The sequence below is a fragment of the Marmota flaviventris genome, chromosome 3 (genome assembly GCF_047511675.1).
Source record: "Marmota flaviventris isolate mMarFla1 chromosome 3, mMarFla1.hap1, whole genome shotgun sequence".
NCBI lineage: Eukaryota > Metazoa > Chordata > Mammalia > Rodentia > Sciuridae > Marmota > Marmota flaviventris.
In genome coordinates this window covers 42,381,973-42,397,814 of record NC_092500.1, presented here as the reverse complement: position 1 = coordinate 42,397,814, position 15,842 = coordinate 42,381,973, and the positions used below count along the sequence as shown (strand labels likewise).

Here is a 15,842-nt window from a genome sequence, read left to right as displayed (position 1 = left end):
TTAGGTGTAAAACATGAGAAATTAAAAAGCATTGGTTTTATTTTAAGCAATACTACAGAGTTCTGAAATAATAAAAATCAAAACAGGTAATTAAAAGATCAACAAAAGCTATGAATGCTATTTCTAATATGAAAAATTTTTAAATGACTTATTTCCTGCCAGCAATTTATTTCTAAATTGTTATGCCCTTGTCTTTTTAAAAAATACCTTTTTATTTATTTTTATGTGGTGCTGAGGATCGAATGAAGTGCCTCACAAGTGCTATGTGAGCAGTCTACCACTAAGCCACAACCCCAGCCCCTGCCCTTGTTTTATACCAAAGAATTTTAGTCATTAAACTTATTTAACTGATAAATTTGAAAGTACAGCAGAATGTCAAATGGAAGAAACACAAGATACATAATATACTGTTCTAAGTACATAAATTAAAAATTTCCTATGGATGAACACTCCTCCTTAAAGAAAGTAATTTCATACACTAAGAATGTTCCCATTTCTCCAAAATTACATGGTGGTCAGGTGAACCTTAATCAGGCCAAGAACCTTTTTTTTTTAAAATCCAGTTTATATTTTAATATCTGGATTTTTAATTCAGTATACAAAAACTACCAGTATACATCTATTAAGTTAATTTCAGTATTATTTCACCATTATCACTTACATTTACTTAGTGCTTTTAAGTGGCAAATTACCTAATTATGAACACTAATTTTTCAAAACAAAATTGTGCTCAAGTATATTACAATGCAGATTTTTTAAAAAACTGAATTACACATATATTTCTCTTTTCTAAAGTTCCTACAAAGAACTTATACTTAACTATTTGTTCCATAATTTTAAAATAACATTTGGCTTGGCTTAGTCAAAAATAAAAGGCTAAAAACCTTTCTAAGACTAAATCCATAAATGGACTCAAATTTTAAACCAAGCCTTGAAATCACAGCAAAGGATATTTTCATTAGTTTAACATTTCTGCATGGCATAAGGTTTTCACAAACAATCTAGTTTTTATCTTCATTTTTAATAATGGAAATAGTCAGCAACTCAGATAAATCCACAAATTCATATTGTCTTACAAGCAGCAGTAATAAACACTGTTAATCCAGTTATCTCAGGGGCCTTATCATACATCAGTTATATGTTAACCTAAATTCACGGAAAAATAAAAATATTTCTACCAAAGATAATGTCTCCCTTTCATGTTTGTTGTTAAACGAGCTCAAAAGGAAATAGAGGTAGAATCCCATTTTTCTTATGTACCAACTCACCAATTCCAACAATTAAGATATTTTCACATCTAGATAAGAGTATTACAAATACTGCTTCACTAAACCTATATAAAATAAGAAATTACACAGATGTGACTTTCAGACATCCAGGTTAAACTCACGACTAATCAACTCTTTCTCTGCTTGAATGACCATAAAATGACAGGTCTTAAGCTTTTTAATAGGTGACTATATGAGATTTTACCATTTCTAATAGAAAAAAAAAAAAAAAGAGAGAGAACTAACTTGATAGTGAATTGGTTAGTGGAAACCAAAAATTAAGCACATAAAAAGAAACTCTCAAGTGTCTCAAAAGTATCTGTAGCTACATTTTCAATAAAATCTGTCAGAATTATGGAATTCCTTTCTAGTTTTCAAATTAACTCTATCTAACAGGACTAGGGAGGTGGCTCTGTTACAGATTTACAGGTCACAGCAGACTAAGCACAGAACAGCCTGATCTAGACATCTGTTTTCCAATGTTTAAAAAAGTATATTCATGTGTTTTTAAAAAATCCAAATATCACCAGTATATTTTATAAAATTAATTCCAAGTTTTATTAAGGATTTCAAATTACATATTTCAAATTTCTAGAATGGAATAGAACCACTTTGGAACTGAAGAAATGGCATAAATGAACACTGACATTCCCTGAAACTCCAATTTTATAAAGAAAACAATTCCTGTGCAGACCACACCGATTATTTAACAAGATGAAGTATTACTATCTTTTCACTTTGGCATAGCTGTTTCCTAAAGGAATAAAACAAAAATAGTGATTTTGTTGCTTCTTTCAATTCATTAAAAATGGGATTCTATCTTTAGATCAAAATTTTTAAATTCAGAAAAAGCTTGTGTTTAGATTATGGTTAAAAAAATTACAGACTATCGAAGTCAAAGCAATCAAAATCATTTTGAAAATGAAGGAAAAAAAACTATTATAATTGGTTAAGGATTTCCAGTAGTTAGTTAAAAATCTCAGGAAAAGGCATGGATAATTCTATACAAATAATAAAATGTCTTCACATTCTAAAACCTTAATACTAAATTTTCAAAAGAAAACTATTACTTCTAAAAGTGAACTTAATGTAATTTTATTAACAGCAGAAACTCAAACCCTCCTGTTGTTACAATTCATTTAGTTCACCCTCACTGTCAGACCAAAAGTTCACCCCCCAAAATTAACAGTAATAAGCCTGAGGTATTTTAAATGTGGCTCTATAGTCTCAAATTTAATTGCATTCCCCTTCCCCAAATGGTCTTATTACCACTTTAGTCCCATGATCTCTATAGTATTTTGTTACAGTATGGTCATCTGATACCCTGGAAAAAAATCCTTGGACCTACTGAATAGTTCACTCATCCCATCCAATTTTCATTAAAATAGGGGCCATGCACAGATCTGAAAGAGTGTTGTCTGGCCAGATCCAGAAGAGAAGTGTTTTCACTTCATTTTCCAGTTAATTATGGAAGCCTGGTATGAAAAAAAAAAATGCCGAATATCACACTTGTGGTACAAAACAGGCCCAAATTTTTAAGCTTTTAACAAGGCTGAGAAACAGTTCATGAAATTTAACTTAATATGCCTTAACACATCTGTGAGGTAGTTAAGTAAACAGTACTACCCATTTTAATACACAGTAAACAGAAGCATGGGTAAATGACATACTAAAGCAATAAGAATTAGAATAAACCATACAGGCTTAGGGCTTTGGTTCTAGCCCAAAGGAAATAAAATTCAACTGTTTTGCTTTTTAAAACTATATCACATCATTAAGAGTCTTTTTTTTTTCCCCCCTTCCACTTGCTTATGAAGCTGGCATGCGAAATTTCCTTCAATAATATGGTAAACTGGGCACAACCCTTAATCCAAGCCTCTGGGTCTAACCTGAATTAGTACAAAATTAAGACATTATCTTGTGAGAACTAAAATTATATTTGACATTTTTATTTTAGGCTGCAAAAACAAAAACAAGCAAACAAACAACAAAAACTTGAAATAGGCTCGTCAAATGATGTAAATTCATCCTTTCCAGGAAAGCAGAAGGTAGATCCTACCACAAAGAAAAGATGCTTAGTTAATGGAAGTTAAAATTACAAGTACACTTTATCAGGTTAATAACCTTCTGAAAATTATTTTATTCACCTCCCTGTGATAACCAATAACCAAATTATGAGTTAGGTTTCCTTAAAATTAACTACACTTCATTAATAATCCTAACAGTTATCGAGTTTGGTCTTACTGGAAATTCTTAACCATGTTTGTTATGGGTTTTTTTCTTCTCTCAAATGAGTTGTATTAGTAAAAATTCACTACATTTCTGTAACAAATAAATGAAAAGCACAACTTTGCAAGCAGACTTAAAGTCACTCTTACTACCAGCTGAAAACTACTTTGGTTCTTCAGGAAAAAAAATTAGCAAACAAAAAACATTTAGCTTAATTTAACAGTTGTTAATTTTTATAGTTGTACTCCAATAGCTACATGATACAAATATTCCAGAAGAACCAAACTGCAGCAATGAATGAACATGCGTGAGATTTTGTGCATTCAACAGATATGACAGAAAAGCTATAGTTAAAATGCTAGGTAGAACAAATTTGTCTTTAAAATATCAATTCCTTTCCTTTAAAAAAAAATTATTGAGTCTACCAAGAAAATACAAAAACATAAGGCTGTAAGTAAATAATAGTTGTGTATAGGCTATTACAGTGCAGGTTATCCTCAAGGCCACATACATCCTGCTTCACTGTTGCTTGCACTCTGCTGGGTTTTGATCCTTCTGTTAAAGGAAAAAAACAAGTCAATCTAATTTCTACCTGCTTTAATGCATTTTAAATAGTAATTAACTACCTTATCACAGCATCTCACCTTTGTAAAAAATTTGCCAAATTAAAATAAGGCATAGGACAACTATGGCAAGTTATATTTTCAAATATTAGCAAATTGTTGAAATGCTAAAATAAACTCCAAATTTCACATTGCAGAATTAACTCAATGAGACACACTAAATAATAATCTTAAAAATATAACCAATTTGCCAATCATATTATCATTTATTTTTTGCCTTTTTTTGTATTCAAAGATACTAATTCCATTCATATTTACATATAAAGATCCATTTATACCTATCAAGATGTATTTAACTTGATTTTAAATTAGCCTCTTGCTTGCTTATGTTGAAGTGCTCTACGAATACTTTTTAACATCAAGCAAATGAATGAACAGATCCTACATTTTAAATAATCTCTGGTAATTTACTATCTATTATTTGGGATATGACAAATTCAATTCCTAGGAATGAAGGACTCAAACTTTCAGAAACTAAGAATAATGGTGGTTGCAAGAATCTAACAAATAGTACTGGTCGCCATTTTCCAAGCACTCTTGCACTCAGATCTCTTAAAATTGACCTTTGTTTATAAGATTTTCTTTGGAAGGAAAACATATAAAAACACATTAAATTTTAACACTTAAAAACTGAAAAATAAGTAAAAGCCCCAAATAATGTGCCATTAAAATAAAATTTTAGAGTTTACTTGGCAGAAAAGTATAAAAAAAATACAAAGAACCAAAAACAATGCTTCTCAGGGAAAGGTGCTCTGAAGTTTTATGTGAACCATATGAAATGACAACGGGAATTAGAAAAAGGGAAAAATAAAAGTTACACAGACAATGGGGTTTTATATTATTGACTGTAATGAAGAAAATTAAACTTCATAATCTAACTTTAGCCTGCCACAAATTAAACAGAAAACACCACTAATTCTGCTCACCTTCGAGTCATAGTCTGGATCATTTTCCTCATCTCCTTCTTCTTCCCCTTCCTATATTAAAGTTCAAAATGCATCCATGAAGTAGGTATACAATAGGAAAAATTGGCTCATAACGTAGGGAAAATTTAATACAAGTTACTCTATGGGTCAACAGATTTTCATGATTACAGAGTTTGGTGATAATGCAATTTAATCTGAAAGCTTCTATTATGAAAAATTTCCCAACACAACTTGAGACATCCAGACAGCTTTTATTGAAAAGATTTACTGCAGCCAACGTTGAAAAAGTTTACTGCAGCTTTTGACTTCTTCAAAGAGCTGATAACCCTGCAGCAGAACAAAATTATTTGAAATAAAAAAAAATGTTGCTGAGTTTTACAATTTATTTATTGAAACCTTATACATACATTGTTTGGCTGTAGAATTCTAAAATCATACTTTCCAAAATTTATCCCAAATCACATAATGATTATATAGCAAAGAAATACATAAATCACTCAATTTGCTTCTCAATGTCTTAAACACAGAGAATTGTTTGCTCATTTGGTAAACATTACCTCATCCGCTTCTTCACCTTCTTCATCATACTGAAAAGAGAAAACGGGATTAAGTGTGGATGAATAAAACACTTGAGAATACCATCAGTAACAGCCATCATTTTCAACACCTTTTATATCTAAAAGGGGGGAGAGCTTTCTCTTACAGTGAATGATTAAGCTAATCATATATTAGCTTTGGGAAATCAGGTCGGTGCTATCAGACAATTATTACTGTAATTACTAGCCTATATTGAGGTGTGAAATACATTGCAAAAAAAAAAAAAAAAAAAAAAAAGCCTAAAACCTATTAGCAAAAAAAAAAAAAAAAAAAAATCCAAAGCATTAAAGGGCAGCCTAATTTTATCTGTTAGCATCATGTAATATTTTCTTAGAGAAAAATTCTATGTTATCTTAAAACACCAAAGAAGTCCTAGCTGTTCTACATGGAAAAGGCAAGAACAATATTTTTAAAACTCAGGAGAGGCTGAGGCAGGAGGATCTCAAGTTCAAAGCCAGCCTTGAAAACCCTCAGCAACTCAGCAAGACCCTGACTCAAAACATAATAAAAAGGGATATAATTCTGAAATAGAGTGCCCTGGGGTTAAATCCCCAGTACCAACAAAACAAAACTAGGAAAAGATCTATAGGATAATCAGTTATTAGCCTCATTTTGAATTATTCTATATCCCTTTAAAAAAATTAAACCTAATTTCCTGCTAATTCTGACTCTCATACCCACACCAAACTATTTCATTGCAGGACTCAAATTTACTCACATCATCATCATCATCTTCAATAGCTTCTCCAGTGAAGTATAACACTGATCTCGGGATTATACGCTCACGTAAAAAGTGACCAATTTCAAAGTCTGCAGCAAGAATAGCTTCAGCATCATCATCCTATTTTTTTTTTTTTTTTTTAAGAAAAGCACAAAATTTAAGAATAAGCTGTAACTTAGTTCGGCATATTTAAGATTCAAGAATTTAAATAATAACAAAATCAATGGTAGAGCAATTGTCCAGCATGTGTAAAGTCCTGGGTTTAATCCTGAGCACCACAATTTTTTTTTTAAAGGCCAACTTTATTTTCTACTTTTTAAAAAATACTTTAAAATTAAATAATTTAAATTAGCTCATAAGTAGTCATCTACATGTGCTAGGTTTATAGAATTTTAATAAAAACTAAAATAAGTTAGCAGACTAGTGTTCATGCTAAGAATAGTTATGGCAAATAGAATTTAAAACTGGTTATCACTTAGTTCTTTTCTGGTTCAAACATAAAATGTAAAAGCAACTCTGAGTTTTTCCTTTGAAAATATTACTGAAAAACTAAGAAAAAAAAATCTCATGCTTTCATAAGTAACAACATTAAGTATATGATAAATAAAAGGACATAAGAGACCACAGAATATCACTTAACACTTCCTAAGGGACAGTACCCAAGCAGCTGTAAGGTTTTAAGTCATTATTACAAATGAGGAGTTACAGAGTCCTACTTAATAAAGACAATAAACCAAGTCAAGTCAATCTAGGATTTCTATTTAATAGCAAAACACAGTACAGAAATGACTGACATGATTGAGAAAATTTCTTAGATTTCATTTACGTTTAGATACTTACCAATGAATTTAAAAAAAAAAAAAAAGTTTATTAAGCCATCAAGATAACACACCCTGATAAACAAAAATGTACTGGGAAGGGGCAGACATGGAGGACTATGAAGAAATCCTAAATGGAGATTTCTTATAAGACTGGTTTTGCCATCAATATTTAGTAATATACTAAAACTGCACTTGAAGACAAACTTCAAGCCATCAACTGATATAAAAATAGTGTGAAGCTCTTTTAATGCTCCTAAGTAGTTCTTACTAAAATTCACACACTGATTTACATTCCCATCGTTTGTCCTATAAAGGATGTTTTTAGTAGGCCAGTTAATATTCTTTTCAGACAGAAATACTTTTTGCCACTTGCAATATGGCTTATGCCTCAGTCAAGAGTGTTCCAGTTCTAAAGTATTCAAATTAACATAATATTTACTTTCCTACACACATAAAACTATTTAAAACTATCTCAATTAATTTAAATTCAAACACATGGTCAACAGAAAAGCAAATTCAAAACATTAACTGGCCTACCCTGCCTGTAAGGACTTATTCACGGTTTTCATTAGATCATTTTGTATACATTTTTGGTTTTTAGCCACAGGCCACATATAGTCACCATATGAAATCATATATCCATTGGCATAACAAACAAAAAAATTTTCATAGTAGAATGCATTCTGCTTTCATTAAGAAAGAGTTTTAAAAATTAAATCCCTGATAGAAAGAAAAAAACTGTCTAAAACAAATGCTAGCAGTGACCACCCCACTGTCCACTTTTGAAGACCAATGCTTTACTTTTATATGTATATGTAATAAACAGCTCAATAAAAATTCAACTTACCAGATCTCCACTGTCAGGAACTGAAAATTTGAGAAAAAGAAATGCAAATGAGTAAGAAACTAAACAAATTTCATAATAAAATAGTCGCCAATATCGAAAGTGAACCTCTACTTACCTTCAGGAGGGGCAAAAAAATTAAAGAAAGAATCATTGGAAACTGTTTTAGTCACGGTACGAACTGTCCCTCGTCCCTTGTGTTTCTGCTTCTTCTTAATAGTTTTCAAAGTGACATTCTTTCCTTTTTTCCAATCTATCTGGCACCTAACAAAACAAAGGAGGAAACAGCACACTTTGAATTTTTTAGAACTGTTCTATTTTAATATCAAATTTGAGAGAAGATAATTGGCTTATTAAATGCTTTCTATAGCAGCATAATGAGAGACATTTTATTTCTAAACATTTTTAAAATATAGTTACAATTAGCAAAAACACAGTATAATAAAGATAATAATGCACTCCTTTGCAGAGAAATGTGTTGTTGTCATGGCAAAAAAAATCGTAGGAAAATTGGACAAAACATTGTACTGAAATGTTTGGCAATAAATAACACACATATGTATGTATCAAGTACACACAATAGAAATACCAAGTATCACAAATAATAAATACAACAAAGAGATATAACATTATTATGGTCTGGATGTGGGATGTCCCCCAAAAGCTCATATAAGACAATGCAAGAAAGCTTAGAGGAGAATGGTTATGAGAGCCCTAACCCAATCAGTGAATTAATCCCCTGATGCAATTAACTGGGTGGAAGGTGAAAACCAATACAGTATGGCGGGCGGAGGTAGGTCCCTAGGGATGTGCCTTTGGGGCATGGCAAGTGGAGTCTCTCTGCTTTCTGATTGTTATGTGAGCTGCTCCCCTCCTCAGTGATGTCTTCAAGCCTCAAGGAATGGTGTTAGCTGTCTATAGACTGAGACCTGGTAAACAGAGTCCTAAAAACTTTTCCTCCTCTAAAGCTGTTCTTGTCAGGTTTTGAATCACAGCATTGAAAATCGCTAACTAAAACAAACACTGTGAAAGTAGTAAAATTAACTTACCCTGTACAACCCATAATTTCGGGTCCATCAAAAGAAAAGGGATCAGAATCGTCTGGTTCTGACCTCATCCTGTATGTCTTTGTCAACACTTCATTTGTGAAATATTCATTGGGTTCAAAGTGAAATTCTAAGATAAAACTCTTAAAAAAAAAAAAAAAAAGCATAAAAATTAATTTAACTCTTACACTGTGAATTTCAGTGCATAAGTAAATAGCTTAATCTATGGTTTTGGGGGGATGGGGGTACTCGAGATAGAACTCAGAGGCACTCAACGTCTGAGCCACATCCCCCACCCTATTTTGTATTTTCATTTAGAGACAGGGTCTCTCTGAGTTACTTAGCACCTTGCTTTTGCTGAGGCTGGCTTTGAACTCGCAATACTCCTGCCTACGCCTGAACCACTGGGATTACAGGCATGCGCCACAGCACCCAGCTTAATCTATGGTTTTTAATAAGCATATACAAAATTTTAAAGGTTTTCCTAATTTTGAAACATAATGTTAAAAGCGAAACAAGGCACAAATAAAATGAATAGTTTCAATTTACAACTATCACACTTAAGTAAACGGTCTGACCAAGTCCCCCTTTTTCTAAACCTCTCCCAAAATAGGCTTTTAAATGAGACTAGAATTTGACACTAGCAAAAGGTCAACCTTAACAATCTATAACCTATAGTAATAATATTGCCAATTTTTAGGAGAGATTGTTAGCTAATCTTTTCTGAGGAGGAGTAGGGACCCTCTAATATCATACATTTTATGAAATTCCTATGCACATGATTTTTAATGACTAAGTATTTACTTATTAATATTACCTTGCCATTATTTTTTTAATCCACTTTAATCCAGGATCATTAACTGTATTTTAAAAACAAGTGGAAATTCATAGGATGGGAAAGGAAAACAGCATAAACAATGGCAATATCCAAATATTTACTACAATTAAGAGTAACAAGTTATCAGTTCTGTCTCACTTCCATCTCTAACTCTTGAATGGCACCTAATTTTAAAAACTTTCTTTCATCTACCTGTTAGCATATGTTACAAAATTGAAAATATTTCAAAGTTCTTTTACCATAGGCTGGCCAGCATCTGAGAACTTCACTTTAATATCTTTCAAGTGCTTCAGAATAGGTTCGTCATGTTCCTTCAAATTAAAATAATAATAAAAATTTTTGAGTATCTAACATGGCATTTCTGGATCCGAGTTCTGTTACTACATGAACCCTAGCTAGGATGTAATATCTTTCACAGCAAAGTTTTATATGACAATTATAAACCTTAGGACTCTCCAGATTATGGCCTATACTGAAGCCACTTTATACTATAGTTCTATTTCCACTGGTATAGAAAAAGTGACTAAACAGAGACAAATGATCATACAAGCTGAATAGTCTAAAAAATACAATACCAAATCTAAATAAGGCATCTCTGCTTTAAAAATGTTTCTCGATTATAACTGCTGCCTTTACTAGCTGCTTTTTCCTTTTCTTTTTGTTAAAGTATAAATGCAGTAAGCAGTCATTATATTGAGACCATTTTTTTCTTCACATGACTTCCAACAACCAAAAGACATGGCAACAAGTACTATAATACAGATGGCAGGGGTTCAAAGAAATGCTTGAGAAGCAATATTTCCCAAAAAAAGTAATATCTGTATTGGTTTTCCAGAGAATAAGACAATTATGAATGAGTTAAACACACCCTTACAATATTCCTTTAAAATGCAAATTTCACTTGAAATTGTTCTCATTTCAGACTGAAAGGTCTTGACACCAATACAATTGCAATTAAGATTCCCTCCCATTTGCTATCTTAAAATTAAGCAAAATAAAGAAGGTATGAGAAAGTGCCCGGTCAAAACTGATCAATTAATAATGAGATCTCTTTCATTATCTAATATTTGAAAGATTACACTCATCAAAACTGTAATTTTCCTTCTATGGATGACTGCTACTTCAAAAAAACAAGCCTTTAAAGAGAACAATCACCAGAATCATATAAAATTCAAAGGTAAACTGGTATTTTTATGACTAAAATTACCTGAACCATGTCACTGAGCAAGTCAACATTCTTAAAAACAGTCAACCAAAATTCAGGAATTCCTTTAGGGTCTTCTTTTTCTTCATCTTTTTTTTCATCTTCTATCTTGGCCTTTTCTTTCAGCTCCTCCTTGATAAGTGATAGTATATATATATATATTATTGAATACCTAAAGTGGTATGTATACACAGTGGAATATTATTCAGCATTAAAAGAATAAAATCATGGCATTTGCAGGTAAATGGATCAAGCTGGAGAATATAATGCTAAGTGAAATTAGCCAATCCCAAAAAACCAAATGCCAAATGATTTCTCTGATTTAAGGATGGTAATCCATAATATGCTGCAGGGAGTGGGGTGGGCGTGGGGGGATATGAAGATTAAATAAACTCTAGATAGGGCAAAGGGGAAAAAGGGAGGGAGGGGTAGGAAAGATGGTGGAATATGATGGTCATCATTACCCTAAGTACATATATGAAGAAACAAAGGATGTGATGCTACTTTGTGTACAAGCAGAGATATGAAAAATTGTGGTCTATACAAGTAATATGAATTGTAATGCATTCTACTGTCATATATAACATTCTCTTTAACTTACGGTGAACTAGATACTGAAATAATAAACCTATTATCACCAATAGTTAACTTTTAGTCAATGAACTTCTAGTTTAATTGTGTAAAGACTGCTATTTATCCATTCTAAATCTTAGTTTCAACAAAATAACAGCTACCACACCTCTCCAAAAAAAAACCATTAGAATCAGGAAAACCATTTTAAGACGATAAATGAAAAACAAAGACTTTAAAAATACAATAAAAAGGAAAAGCTAACAAAATATTAACTTGTCTAATGCCTTACCTTGACATGTTCTTAAAGTATTATATTCTCTTTATCAATCAACATTTAAAATAGCAATGCTAGAGAAAAGCAGGGTCAAAAAAACACAACACTGGATTGGTGTCAGTTCTGTCATTATCTGTTGCAAGTTACTTAAAAGTTTCCAATAGAAAAATGGAAACAGTCTTTTGTCTGTAATCACAAAGTTCAAAAGAACACACTATAAATCTATAAGCTTGAAATACTACAAAAACACAAGGAAAAAAATGATATTGGGTACAGCTGGTGCCAGGTTGAAGTGGTTCATCTACAATATGCATTTTATAAAAGAAAACATTTCCTAACAATTCTAATATTTCTGACAACTGTAAAAATATACTAAAAGAAAGTTGGTACTAACCGAAATTTCCTCTTCTTCATCTGGTTTCCATTCACATTCTTCTTCTGTAGGTTCATAAATTGCATTAATGATCTCAAATCGCTAATTAAAAAAAAAAAAAAAAAAGCTTTCATAAACACACTTGTAACAAGCTTAAAACTAATGGTTTCTCACTAAGGACTCTTATAGATTTAATTAACAAACATACCACAACCTTAACTGTTACTATTGATGGCTTCCCCAAGTACCTCTAACACCCACTTTAGTAAGCTGTACAAAGACTAACCCACCTCCAAGAGTGTTTATATTTCCAGAGCTTGTACTAATTTTAAATAAAGTAGTAAAGAGAGAATTATTACCTTATCAAATAGAGGCTGATAGAGAACAGCATACTTCCTTTCAAGATCATGAACTTCCTCATAGAATTTGGCTTCTATCTGTGCACATTTAACTTGAAGGTTTTTGAGAGCATTCACTCGTCTTTTAACTACCCTAGGCAAGCTGAAAGGTCACATACAAGTTACATAGCATCATAGTAACACACAAATCACACTTCTTTAATCATCTTGAAATTGAAGCAAAGGAGTGAGTGAATGAATAAGTTCCTATTTGAAGTAAAAGTATATTAAAAGAAATTAAATCTAAAAGATAAGTATATTTACCCTAGACGATATAAAACCAGGTAAAGTAAGTTTGTATTATAAATCATATTGTCAACCCTAATGTCTTTAAATTATAATCAAGTTCAGAGCTGGACTTGTCATTGAAGGCATTTGAAATGAATAACAATGACTACTTGAATTTTTTTTTTCCTCATATCTGTCTCACTTGTACCAATTTGGGGAAAGCACAGAATATTTACTTTAAAGAAAATAATATGGTATTACTTTCTATTTAATTTGGAATTATGTTAAATAAGAATATATTATCAACAGAGGGCATAAACTTTTAACAGATCTAATGAGAAACAATTCATATACGATATACTATGGGCCACTGATTTTTAAAGTTATACTTGGGTTATAAATCAAATTTATGAACCCCTCTACTACCCAAAGAAATGTCATTCAAAATTTACCTAATTTCAGGGAGTCTATGCAACAGATGCAGAATCCAGGTTAAAATTTACTACCACAAACAAATTTTTGTGGATCAAACAATTCTCATACTTAACCACTACTTTAGTTAAGATTATTAGAAACAAAAAAATACTGAAAGATAAACTTTCTATTTTATAATTAAAAAAGTTAAAAACAATATTCTGTCAATATGGTGAACTACCATGGGCTTCTGGCTTTCTCTCCTACCCCAAAATTGCCTCTAGAAATTTTGCCACCAAAGAGAAAACTACTATTGCAGGTGCCCATGCACACAGACACATATACATACACACATACTCTATAAGTCACTTCTGAGTAATATCAAAGGCTATTTAACTGGTATAGGGTGATAAGGCGGTTTGCAATCTGGGGAGGGGATGGCTAGAGTATGTAGCATCGAAGATAGGCAGAAAAAATCATTTTTGCAAAGAAAATTTTAAAATCTCTGCTCTTGCCTTGCAACACTGTCTTGTATCATTCAAAAGAGCCCAATGCCAGAGTTCCTAGGGTAACAGTCAAAGCCAGACTACTTCACTCCTCTACTCATCTATCTAGGTATAATAGATCAGACACCAAAGGAGACTGCTTCTCCCCCAAGCAAACCAGAATAATTGCCTGGAATTGTCAGCCAATTCTGAGTCTTAGGCTCCAAGTGCATTCAAGTTATCCCCTCTCTCCAAGAAAATACCATAGACTATTTCTGACCTTCATTCTTCCCACCAATGTTTATTTTGAGTAAATGACACTATCCAAGATGCGTGAGCCCAAAAGCAAAAAAAAAGTTCATGAGGTTGAAAAGTTCTCCCAGAAGACAGCATTAAGTAAAACTGAAAAGATATGAGTTATGGATGACAAAAGAAGTAGCAACAGCTAAACAGTAGGGGGTGACTATTACAAGAAATGATTACAATTTTCCTTTTCTTGAGAAAATCCTTACTCATTAGTGGTATTTATTAATATCAAAAATAAAAAAAATTATAAAGGTGTTCAATAGAAAAAAGCAAATAATCATCAAAAGGAGTCAGACTGATAATGCTAGGTTTCATAAGAAACATTATGAGAAAAAACTTAATTGTAATTAAAAAAAAATTTTAGTTGTAGATGGACAATACCTTTGTTTAATTTATTTATTTATATGTGGTGCTGAGGATCAAACCCAGTGCCTCACACATGCTAGGCAAGTGGTCTACCACTGAGCCACAACCCCAGCCCTAATTTTTAAAAGTTTTAAGAACTATCAATCTAAAACTTTATGGCCAAATTATTCACATATGGAAGCAATATAAAAATTGTATCAAGAACATCAGGCTTGAAGGCCATACATACATATATTAAAGAAAATTCTTGAGAAGGTAAAACAAGAACACAGGTAATTCCATAAGATATAGGTGATCAACCAGCTTAAATTTTACAGTTGGCTTGAAAATATATTAACAGTAAATTTAATAAACAAACAGGGGTATATAAACCTAGGTATTAAGTTATGATACATTACTATAACTTAAAACAGAATGTATTAACTTCAAAACCATCAGAAGACAGCCTGATGGAAAGTATAGGAGGATGATAAAAAGAAATAAGTACAAAAAATTTAAAAATAGAGAAAAATGTCACTGGTAAATTCAAAGAGAATGTAATTTTCAAGAAGCATGAAGTTGAACTTACTCACAAAGAAGCAAATATCCATACAAGAAGACAAAAAAGAAATGTCAGTCTTAAAAAAATAAATAAATAAAAGAAAGCTGAGATAGCTATCATAATATTAAAGGGGGGGGGGACAGAATTTATGGCAAGGGGAAAAAAAAACTAAGTACAAGTGAATACCTCAGTACAAAAGAACAAGTTATATACATTACAAACAGCAAATATCTAATAATACAGCTTCAAAATGTACCAACCCAAAAATGATAGGATTATAGGAAAAAAAAAACAGATAAACTAGAGATCTTTAACATATTGTTCCAAGAAACTTAGAATAAACTGGTACTCAATAAGCAGAATCGATGAGAACCTGAACAATAAAATAAGCCTGAGCCATTAATTTCAGCATGTCTTCACACCCGACAAATATAAAAGTGTTAAGGCAATAAAAGACAGATTTTTACAAATCAAATAAACCAAACTGTAAAAAGGAATAGAGCAAACTAAACAAATACACATTAACATTAAAGCCAGAAATCAATAAGAGTAATATAATTTTGATTAAACAAAAATATGTAAAAGGAAATGAAAAGCAAAACTAAGGTTTTAAGAAACATTACCAAGACCAACACAACTAGTGAAACAAATTGAAAAGCAAAATGAAGATTATGAAAAGGAAAATAATACTTTTCAAAATTTATCATAAACTATACTAGTCAATTTAAAACCCAGATAAAATACAAACCAGTTTAGAAGATAAAACT

General features: G+C 31.5%; 1 protein-coding gene across 9 annotated transcripts in view; it reads right to left on the bottom strand.

Annotated features, from left to right (window-relative positions):
- Positions 1–1,800: 1,800 nt before the first annotated feature.
- Nap1l1 (nucleosome assembly protein 1 like 1) overlaps positions 1,801–15,842 on the bottom strand; it is a 60,649-nt gene continuing 46,607 nt past the window's right edge. For 6 of the 9 annotated variants that reach the window (XM_027921310.3, XM_027921749.3, XM_071609675.1 and 3 more), the window contains 12 exons: positions 12,697–12,838; positions 12,359–12,439; positions 11,121–11,249; positions 10,153–10,224; positions 9,079–9,218; positions 8,148–8,293; positions 8,033–8,052; positions 6,362–6,484; positions 5,604–5,633; positions 5,047–5,097; positions 3,981–4,052; positions 3,202–3,323 (listed from right to left, as the gene is read on the bottom strand). In XM_027921310.3, coding sequence (XP_027777111.1) covers positions 4,017–4,052; positions 5,047–5,097; positions 5,604–5,633; positions 6,362–6,484; positions 8,033–8,052; positions 8,148–8,293; positions 9,079–9,218; positions 10,153–10,224; positions 11,121–11,249; positions 12,359–12,439; positions 12,697–12,838 — 970 coding nt within the window. In that variant the 3' untranslated portion in view covers positions 3,202–3,323; positions 3,981–4,016. Of the gene's footprint in view, positions 2,744–3,201; positions 3,324–3,980; positions 4,053–5,046; positions 5,098–5,277; positions 5,374–5,603; positions 5,634–6,361; positions 6,485–8,032; positions 8,053–8,147; positions 8,294–9,078; positions 9,219–10,152; positions 10,225–11,120; positions 11,250–12,358; positions 12,440–12,696; positions 12,839–15,842 lie in introns of those variants that run through there. The other 3 variants (XM_027921457.3, XM_027921379.3, XM_027921538.3) reach the window with 3 other exon arrangements.